This window comes from Nannospalax galili, unplaced genomic scaffold (genome assembly GCF_000622305.1).
Source record: "Nannospalax galili isolate Female #2095 unplaced genomic scaffold, S.galili_v1.0 scaffold210, whole genome shotgun sequence".
Taxonomy (NCBI): domain Eukaryota; kingdom Metazoa; phylum Chordata; class Mammalia; order Rodentia; family Spalacidae; genus Nannospalax; species Nannospalax galili.
The window spans coordinates 2,317,125-2,328,134 of record NW_008329365.1 but is presented as its reverse complement, the minus strand read 5'-3'; the positions used below and the strand labels follow the sequence as shown (position 1 = coordinate 2,328,134).

Sequence of the window (11,010 nt, the reverse complement as noted above, 5' to 3'; positions counted from 1 at the left end):
CAAGAGAACTAAACTGAAGGCCCAAGTATAAGTACATGTAATTTCAGTCACCTGATATTTGACAAAGGAGCCAAGAACATTCATTGGTGGTAAGACAGCATGTTCAGCACATGGTACTGGCAAAACTGGATCTCCACCTGTAGAAGAATGAAAATAAACCCCTTTCACCTTGCACAAAAGTCAACTCCAAATGGATCAAAGGCCTCAATGTGATGCCTGAAACTCTTAGAAGAAAGCATTGGCAATAACCTACAATATATAGGTATAGGAAGGGGTTTTCTAAACCAGACATCAGTTGCTCAGGAAACAAGGGCAAAAATTAACAAATGGGACCTCATTAAACTAAAAAGCTTCTGTACATCAATGCAGGCAACCAGGGAAGCAAACAGAAAACCCACAGAATGGGAGAAAATCTTCACCAGCAACACATCTGACAGAGGTTTAATAACCAGAATATATAACAAACTCAAAAAACAGAGAACCAAAACTTTTTTTTTTTTATTTTTATAGAAGGGAAAGAGTAGGGACTAGAAAAATAGCTCGGTGGGCAAAGTGCTGGCTGCACAGGCATGAAGACCTGAGTTTGGATCCCCAGAACCCACATAAAAAGCGTGGGACTGGAGAGATGGCTCAGTGGGTAAAAGTGCTTCTGCAGAGCTGATGATCTGAGTTTGATCCCCAAGACCCACATGGTAGAAGGAGAGAACCAATGCCTGAAAGTTGTCCTCTGGAGTCAATGGCAGTTGATGGCCGCTAGGAGGGAGGGACAGTTTTCTTTAAGGGTGTGGTCCCTGGTAGGTTGACCAGGCTCCAGGGGATGGCCCGCATATATGGCAGTACTAATTGGATTCAGCGGGTTAAAAAAAAAAAAGACCATGAATTTAATAGGAGGATATGGGGGAGATCTGGGAGGACTTTAGGGGGTGAGTGTGATCAAAATACATTGGATGTGTGCATGTATGAAATTCTCAAAGAATAAACAAAAATATATTAAAAAGCTAAAGAAAAATTTAAAGTTCATAGAAAATTTGTCCTCTGACCACCACGTGTGCTCTGGCTTGTATGCACATGCACACTCATGCTCACAGAAGCCAGGTTGGATGGTGCATGTCTAGAACCCTTGTGCTGGAAGGTGGAAGCAGGAGGATCCTTAGGATTTCAAATTTCAGGAGGACATGAGGCATTTAACCCATACAGAGCCCCCCCCCTGCTGCTGCTCAATAATATGTTGCCTAATTATACATTTTCAGTAACTTTTGCCAAACTTGTATAGAGTCTCCTTTCTAGATTCTGTTTGTTTCTAAACTATATGTCACAACATCATACTATAAATTTCTAATTCTAGAGTTAAGCTCTCAGGGTTAAGGAATTCAGCCTAGCAATGGCCTAAGATAATAACCATGTGGTTCTGCACTGTGCTTTAGGTCCACACTCCTGACATTTAACAACAAAATGACTACTCAGCAAAATGGTCCCCAAATTTCTAACCCTCATGATTTTTCCACTCAGCACTCTACATGAAGAGACGGGTGCAGATGGCAGTTTGCTGGCTTTAGAATATTCCATCTGGATCCTCATGCAGTCCCTGGAGTCCACTTCTCATTCATGTGTAAACAAAGTGGTTTCAACATAGTCTTAGGAAATACCTCCAATGTTGGCCATTTGCAAACCCACCACTTACTATATGGAATCCATTAAGTCAGGTTTTAGCTCAATGAACATCTGCTTTGTGTGAATCATTGTTTTAAGCTAAAGATGAACTAGCAAACTAAGGGCAGTGGTCCTGTTCCCTAACATAATTACAAACTTTATTTTAAATGAAAAATTAACCATGAATATGCAGGCAAATGTCTATATCAAGTGTTAGGAATGATCTGTCATGATGCCTGTGATTTTTTTTAATGGCTTAGAAGAAAAAAAAAAAGGAATGAGGTCTGAATGTGACAAAACAGTTGTGGAACCTGGATGGTGGGTATTGGGGTATGCTCTTAATTTCTGTTTTTCTGTGGTTTGAAATTTTCACATAAAAGGTAAAGAAGGTGGTGCATGCCTTTCTTTAATTGCAGCACTCGGGAAGCAGAGGCAGGCAGATCTCTGTGAGTTCAAGGCCAGCCTGGTCTACATAGTGAGTTCCAGGACAGCTGGGGCTACAGGGAGACCGTGTCTCAAAAAGACAATAAATAAATAAATAAATATAAATAAATAAATAAATAAAAGGTAAAGAAAAACCCCTCATAAATAATTATGAAACTGTTCAAAAATAAATTCTAGCCTGGCATATAATTCATTCTTTTAAAAATATTTTTATTTTATTTTATGTGTATGAGTGTTTTGCCTGCATGCATGTAAATACATCCATGTTATGCAGTGCCCAGAGAGGTCAGAAGAGGGTGTTGGATCTCCTGGAACTGGAGTTATCTAGAGTTGTTAACTGTGAGTACTGGAAATAGAACCCGGGTCCTCTGTAAGAGCAGCCAGTGCTCTTAATCACTGAACCGCCTCTCCAGCCCCTATTCTTTTTTTATTTTGTTTGTTTATTTGAAGCAGCATCTTTTGTATCATTGGCTGGCCTGGAACTCACTATGTCGTTGAGGATGGCCTTAAACTTATGATCCATGTGCCTCTACCACCCAAGTGCTGGGTTTATAGGCATATACCACCATGCTGAGGTTTTTCATGCTGGGGATTGAACTCAGGCCTTCATGCAGTCTAGTCAAGCAACCCTACCATCTGAGCTATATCCCAGACCATGTAAAATTCATTCTTTATTAGTGATAAACATAAGGGACATTTAGAGGTCAGATAAGCAACGTGAGTGAAGTTGGAAGATGGTTGAGACTGAGTACAGGAGAGTACACACACCATTGAAAGCATTCAAGAGCCGGGGACATGGTTCATTAGGTAAAGTGCTTGCCACAGGAGCGTGAGGACCTGATCGGAGGAGCACCAGTACCCATGCAAAAGCTGGGTGCAGCGGCATGCACTTGTAACCCCAGCACCAGTAGGGATAGAGACAGGTGGATGCATGCAGCTCATCAGCATGCATGCATACACCACACACACACAGACACGCACCCCTTTCTATATGCCCTTTTAAAAAAATTACCTAACGTCTTATAAAGACTTTTTTTCTTTGTGGGGACACAGAGATCTTCATTCATTTTGTTTGTATGTTATTAATGGATATACCTTGACTTAAGCCCCCATCAGTGGATGTTGAGTGTTGACCACTTACTGCGGCAGCGAATGCTCTTAACACACATTATTCATCATTCAGCATGTGTAGTGGTGATGTACATGTAAATTCCAAGTGATGGAATAGCTGCATTCGGCTGTATGTATTTCTAACTCATTGTCCACACCCCCTACAGTTCCACCAATGGAATGTTCTTCATGGTTTTTGAAACTTTACCAACTTGACAAGTGAAAATGTCCTTGCAGTGAATTTTTTGTTTTTTATGGTTGAGACATTGGTGTCTCCTTTTGTGTAAAATGCCTTTTCATATTCTTCGTTCACCCTTTTTTTAAACATACTTGGAAGATTACCCTTTGTGATGTGAATTGTAAATATTTTCCCCAGGTTTTTGGTTAAAAAAATTGTCTGTTTTGTGCCCCCATGATCCTGGGGATGAATCCAGGGACTTGCATGTGCTAGGCGGGCACTTACTATTTAACTGTACCAAGCTGTGGTTTCCTATGTCCATTGTGTTTTTTCCTCAAGGTGCCCTGTTTTTTGTGTTGTCAAGTTTATTGATGGTTCCTTCTGGCTATTGAATGATCATAGCCCATCCATCAAGGCACAGAGCCGTCCATTCCTCTGCCCCAGTGCTTCCTTCCTCCTTTCATCTTTTACACTGGACAGCAGAAATCACCCCCCAAGATTCCTTTCTTAGAGCTATTTTCCTTATCAGGGATAGGGTTCCCTTGATCATTTTGTTAGATTTTATTGGTATGAAGCCTGCGCCCCCTTTTCTTGGTTCAGGCACTCTGAGAAACTGTTTATTCTTTTCTTATAAAACTAAATATGCAGTTACCATATCACCTCACAATTGCATTCTTGGATATTTATCCCAGGGAAATGAACACTTCATGTGTAGTTTTTTAAAGAAAACTACATTTGGCTGGAGAGATGGCTCAGCAGTTAAGAACACTGGCTGTTCTTGCAGAAGACCCAGGTTCGAATCCCAGCACCCACATGGCAGCTAACAACTGTCCAAAACTCCAGTTTCAGGGGATCCAACGGCCTCCTCTGTCCTCCACGGGCATTGCATGACATGGGTGCACTTACCCACATGCAGGCAATACACGCATATGCATAAAATAAAAATAAAATAATACATAAAATATCTAAAAGAAAAACTACATTTGACTTGTCATATTAGTTTTGTTTGTAATAGGCCTACATTGGAAACAACCCAAGTGTCCTTCAGTGGGTGAGTGGTTAAACTCTGGTATGTGCACACCTTGGAATCCTTCTCAAGAATAAAAAGGAGCCAACTATTGATCCATAAACAATATAGATGAATCTCTAATTTGTCACAGGTAAAAAAAATCAACCCCTCTCCAAAGTTTAATTATGCTTCATTATTCAATTTTTTGCATGTATATGCATGTTTTGCTTGTGTGTGCACGCACATGTTTTTATAGGTGCAGAAGCACAGGTGTGCGTGTACATTTGGAAGCCTGAAGTTGACATCAGGTATCATCCTTGATTGCTCTCTGCTTTATAGAGGCAAGGTTTCCTGTTGAACCCAGAGCTCACCAATTCTGGCTAATCAGCATATTTCCAGACCTCCCTGTCTCTGCACCCTAAGTGTTGAGATTATAGGCAGTGACCACACCTACCCAGCTTTTACATGGATTCAGGGGATCCAGACTGGTCCTTATACTTGCACAGCAAGTGCTTTGACCATCTCTCCAGCTCCTATTGTTCCATTAAAAATTATTTATGTATTATATGTTTTTAGGCAGGTCTGTGTGTCCCAGACTGACCTTAAACCTCTCTGTGTAACTGAGGATGACCTTGAACTCTTGATCTTCTTGCCTCTACCTTCCAAGTGTTGGGATTGCAGGTGTTTACCACCCACTTGTTTTTATGTATTACGGGGATTGAACTCAGGCCTTCATAGGCAAGCACTCCACCAACTGAGCTACATCCCCAGCCCCTATTACTCCATTTTTGAATGGACATTTAAAATATTTTATTTTTTATTTTTATTTTATTTTATGTGTATGAGTGTATTGCTTGTATGTAAGTACACCCATGTTGTACAATGCCCACAGAGTCAGAAGAGGGCGTGGGATTCCCCTGGAACTGGAGTTACAGATGGTTATTAGCTGCCATGTGGGTGCTGGGAACTGAACCTGAGTCCTTTGCAAGAGCAGTGCTCTTAACTGTTGAGCCATCTCTCCAGTCCATTAAATGGACAGTCTTTTAAAAATAATGGTTAGCTAGGGCTTAAGGATTGAGAGGCCGGAGGATATGGGTTTGAGGAGGTTGGAGAAAACTAGGTGTAGCCATAAAAGCAACATGAGGAATTTTTGTGGTTATGGAACTTTTCAGTATTTGACCATGGTGGTAGATACATGAACCTGTATGTGTGGAAGAAGTTGTATAGAACTAAATACCATACACAAATGAATGCAAATCAACTGGAGAAATCCGGATTAGATCAGTGGATTTCCTCAATGAATGCCAGTATTTTGGTTATTCTAATATAGTTTTGCCAGACATTGCCATTGGGAGATTCTGAGTACAAGGTACAGAGGATCCTATACACAGATTACAGTAAAAATTTCCATGAGAATTAAATCTGTATTTATTGTGATAGTGAACTCACCAAAATATTCTACCTGGAGACAGATTCAGCTGGAGTAGCTGGTGCTTTCCATTAGTAGGACTAGAGTGCTAGAGGGTCCTAGAGCCTAGAGTAGAAGGTAGGGTACAGTGGGTTCCAACCCTGCACTCCGCTTGCTCCTGTAAAGATCTGAGCGCTTGTAGCATGTCTGAGGAGACTCAGGGTCCACTGCTCATCATCCTGTGAGTAAAGAACTATGGCTTCAGTGCTCACGTATCAGAACAGAGAAGCGTTGTGGGGGCAGAATAAGCTTTGATGTGGGCAGCTCAGCCCCCATCTTGCCCAGCACATTCCCAGTGCCACACACACACACACACACACACACACACACACACACACACGTTCCTTGTGCTGTAGCATTGGCTCTAGAACAGCATGGTGTGGCAGAATGCTTCTCAGAATGTGCCAGGTACAGGGGGATCACAGTATCTCCAGGACCCTGCAAGGGAACCTCTTGGGTCAAACCTATTTTTAAATAATACTTAGACATCATTTGCCAATCACTCTCATGCTTTTAGAAGTGTACAGTGGAGTTTCCCAGAGACCATATGAGGAGAAATAGCAACAAATTAAATACAGAGACAGATAAGAGAATCCAGCATTTTCTATTAAGGGAAACATTAAAAAGACTTGAGAAAATATATACCAGTACCGGGCGTGGTGGCGCACGCCTTGAATCCCAGCACTTGGGAGGCAGAGGCAGGCGGATCTCTGTGAGTTCGAAGCCAGCCTGGTCTACATAATGAGTTCCTTTCCAGCTGGAGCTACAGGGAGACCCTGTCTTAAAAAGGCATTTAAAAAACAAGAAAATATATACCCGTCAAATCACCCTTCAGATTTTTTTTGTTTTTGTTTCGAAAATATAGATATTTTCCTTAAAATAGATTATATGTTAACTTGTAAAGTATTACCATTATTTTGAAATTATCTTTTTGGTGATCATATCTATGTATGAATTTTTTTCAATGTATAATTTTTATTGAATTTTTGTGCTTTTCATATACTACATCTTAATCATATTTAGACCCCCTCCCCTATCTAAATCCCCTGTAGCCTGCCCAGCAGATTTCATGCATTCTGTAATATATGTTAAGGCCTATCGAGTCAAGTTTGTGTATCCAGCTGTCCTTCAGTGTGAGCTCCTCCACTGGAGCCTGTTCAGCCCATCTAGTGTCACTCCCTTAAAGAATACCAACTCTCCCTCACCCAGCAGTGGCCAGCCACCAGCAGTTCCTCAGATAAGGTTGGGGTCTCCTGCTCATTTCCCCAGCTCTATGCTGGGCTTCTGTCTGACTTTGCATGTGTCTTGCATGCTGTCACCATTGCTCTAAGTTTATATGGGCAAGTTCCTAGAAACCTGGAAGACTCTGTTTCCTTGTGGTCATGAGCCACCCTGACTCTTACAGTCTTTCTGCTTCCTCTTCTGCAATGGTCCCTGAGCCCTGAGTTTCTTATTCTCTATACTTTGGCCAGTTGTGGCCTTCTGTGTTCATCATCCTCTGTTGGATGAGGAAGCCTTGCTGGTGAGAGTTGAGAGATGCATTAGTATTCTCTCTACCCCCTGTTCCTCCACTATGTTCTGTGCATTTTAGGTGTGTAGAGGTTGCATTATAGATGTGTCACACTTATTCTCTGTGTGTGACCTATTGTGGAACTCAGTAATAGTGTCCATCTGTTGCAAAAGAAGCTTCTTTGATGAGCAGTGACAGGTATACTTGTCTATAAATATAAGGATTCATATTTAGGATCCATATTTAGCATATAGCAAGAAATTACATTTGTATAGGAATATGACAGATGTAGGGTTTTCTCTAGGATATATGACCTCTCCAGCCATGTATATTTGGCTATGTTTACAGTACTACGTGAGTTCCCTCCCATTGAGCAGACTTTAAGTCAAATTATATAGCTGTTTATTACCCCCAAGATAAAAATGCTACAACTGCATGGATATAGTTTGTTTTGCCAGTCATTGTTAGGAGGCTGGAGTTGGACCATTGATTGATGTTCTCCCTTAGCAGCTTGCATAGTGTCCTCTAGCACTATGAGAGCTGGTCTTCAGGGAGGAGGCATCCAGGTCAGTTCCAGCTCCATTGCTGCAAGGCCTGTGTCTGAAGTATGCCTTGTCTTCAGCAATAGAATCTTACTTTCAAGCTCTGGGAGGCAATCAAGAGCTGTGGCAATAGCCTTTTTTATTTTAGGAGTCTCTTGGACCACCCTGACCAACAACTCGAAGGGAGGTTTCTCCTGTCTGGCATGTGTTTCTTGTTGTATAGCCTTCAGCTGTATACTTGGCACTCATGAACAGACGCTGTATGTGTATTTTTCGGTAGGCTTTTGAACTACTGAATTTTCTTCTGGTTTTTCATACCACTTAAGCATTATTTATCTCTCCTCTCTCTTTCTCTGTGTAGCCCTCCCTCCTGCCTTCCCAGTTAAAGTACCCCCATTTTCCCCATTTCTCCCTTGATAATACCGATCTCCTATTACCCCCCCTTGAGTGCCTTCTTCCCCTTTACCCCCCATGGTCCTTGTGTCCCCCCCTTCTCAGTTAAATACCCCCATTTTACCTATATGAAATTATTCATATGAAATTATTAATATTAAAGAATTTTATCAGTTTGAATTTTTTTTTTTTTTGAGATACAGTCTTACTGTGTAGCCCTGGCTGGCCTGGAACTTGCTATGTAGACCAGGCTGGCCTGGAACTTACAGAGATCTGCCTACTTCTGCCTCTTAAGCGGGACAACACCAGACCCATCTAGTCTTAACTTTTAAGAGGTCAGTAACAGTAGATATAACTCCAGTAGTTTTTGAGAATGTATAGGAAGGACGTTTGCTTCGTACCACAGTCTAAGAATTGTTGCCTTGGCAACTTAAAGTCCATGGACTTAAGTTCTAGTCAGAGATTTGCCTTTTGACCATACATAAGTCTGTTAACTTATTTCTTCTTAAGTAAATGGTAGTAATTTTATCCTGATCTATGCTCCTAAAGGAAAGGAAAGTAATAAATATGAAAGTCATTGAAGACATAATGTCCTGTGCTAAATGCTGGGAGTTTAATAGTTCTATGACTAAACTGATACTGGAAAAAAATGTAGTGTTTCAGGCATATTAACTGACAGTCTGATTTTTATTTTAATTTTAGTATCTAATCCTTCTACATTAGTTTTTCTCAGTTTCTCCTATAACCATTTTATTTACCAAAAAGCATTAAGTGAATACACCTTCCAGCCCTTTTAACCAAGAAGAGGGAATCTCTGTTCCTATTCCCTTGAATTAGTGTGATAAGGTCTGGAGCTCTGAGAAAAAGTCTGCTGGCTTCGTGACGTTGGGAAAGTTACTCCAACCTCTCTGTGCCTTGCCTTCCTCATGGGAGACTTTATTTTCAGGGAATTGTATGAGAAATGAGAAATAAGTCACAGACGCACCTGGCAAAATAGCCGGTGTGTGATGGCTGCACCTTAAAAATAGTTGCAAGATTTTCATCTACATAGAGCACGTATAAATTATTAGTGGATATACCTGATTTGACAAGCCCCCTGTTGGTGGACATTGAGATGTGCATTTGCCATTGCTGTGGCAGTGAATTCTCTTAGGCAAGCATTGCTCCTGGCTCAGTGAATTGAAGCTAGTTTGTTCACAAGTTTATCATCAGAAATTCTTGTTTCATTTCTTCTTCTTTCCCTCTCTCCTTGACAGGGCTATTGAGTGGCCAGACTTCTCCAACAAATGCCAAACTGGAAAAGCTGGATTCTCAGCAGGTGCTGCAGCTCTGCCTCCGGTACCAGGACCACCTGCACCAGTGCGCGGAGGCCGTTGCTTTTGATCAGAATGCTTTGGTTAAGCGAATCAAAGAGGTAATGTGCCTGTCGCAAAGAATTCCATCGCAGCCTCATGGCAGGATAGCCAGCGGTGGGCCGTAGTCATTTTCCGTGTAAAGCTGGACATTTATCCCCATTTGGAAGGGAGGAGGAGTCATAAATTTGCTTTACTTATACATTTGAATTCACCTTAGCTTTTTCTTGTGTATAATTTATATTTTCCCCAGTAGGTCATTATTTACTTGAAAGTAGGAGCCTTGACATGTTCTTCACTCATATTTTTCACAGTGTTAGTATATGAAAAGCTCAGTGGTTCTTATTGGCTGAATTTGGCTGAATGGAAGTAATCATGCCTATTTAACCCAAAAAGCTTTTGTGAACATAGACGGTGTCATTCACATGAAATAACCAGGAAATTAAGGGACATGGTACAGAGTCAAGGCTGTAGATTAGTTGATAGAGTCCTTATCTAGCATGCATGAAGTGCTGGGTTCCATCCCTAGCACTGCATAATCCTGTCATGGTGATGCACACCTGTAATTCCAACACTCGGTGTGAAGGCAGGAGAATCAGAAGTTCAAGGTTATCCTCAGCTACATAGCAAATTGGAAGCTAGCCTGAAATACATAAGACCCTGTCAAGAAAGAAGGAAAGAAAGAACATGATACAAATGCGTGGTTACTAGTAAGTAGGTTCTGAGCACTGAAATGATTCATTGACCAGGCCATTATGTGGCACAGTTTTTGGAGCACCAAGGAATAACAAATATACATTTTAAATTTTCAACCAAAAGGGATTTATAGCTAGATGTGCTGGTGCACACCTCTAATCCTAGCACTTGGAGGCAGAGGCAGGAGGATCTCTGTGAGATCAATTTTAAAAAAAGGATTTATATTCCAAACATCCCAAGGTAGTATCATATGAATGAAAGGTGAGGAACTTTATCATGTTGAAGTTGCTTAGGTGAATGGCACTCCCTGGATTTGTTCAACAAACTTCCCTGGGTCATTAAGCCTGGTAAGAGATGGCAAACATGAAGAACAAGGGATGTGTTGACCATCACTACACATCACTTTTCTTTTCTTTCTTTCCTTTTTTTTTTTTTTTTTTTTTTTTTTGAGAACGGGTTTCACTTTAGCCCCAGCTGACCTGGAACACTCTGTAGACTAGGCTGGCCTTGAACTCACAGAGATCCGCCTGCCTCTGCCTCCCAAGTGCTGAGATTAAAGGCATGTGCCACTACACTCAGCATTACTTTTCAATTAGTAATAGAGCCGGTATATCCTTGAAGATGATGAAGTAGCCATTCATGATACTAACAGGTTTAA

At 41.2% G+C, this 11,010-nt stretch overlaps 1 protein-coding gene across 3 annotated transcripts in view; it reads left to right on the top strand.

Moving 5' to 3' along the window:
- Borcs5 (BLOC-1 related complex subunit 5) overlaps positions 1-11,010 on the top strand; it is a 93,418-nt gene that overhangs the window by 45,308 nt on the left and 37,100 nt on the right. For all 3 annotated transcript variants that reach the window (XM_029565750.1, XM_008837572.3, XM_008837580.3), the window contains one exon: positions 9,561-9,718. In XM_029565750.1, coding sequence (XP_029421610.1) covers positions 9,561-9,718 — 158 coding nt within the window. The remainder of the gene's footprint in view (positions 1-9,560; positions 9,719-11,010) is intronic.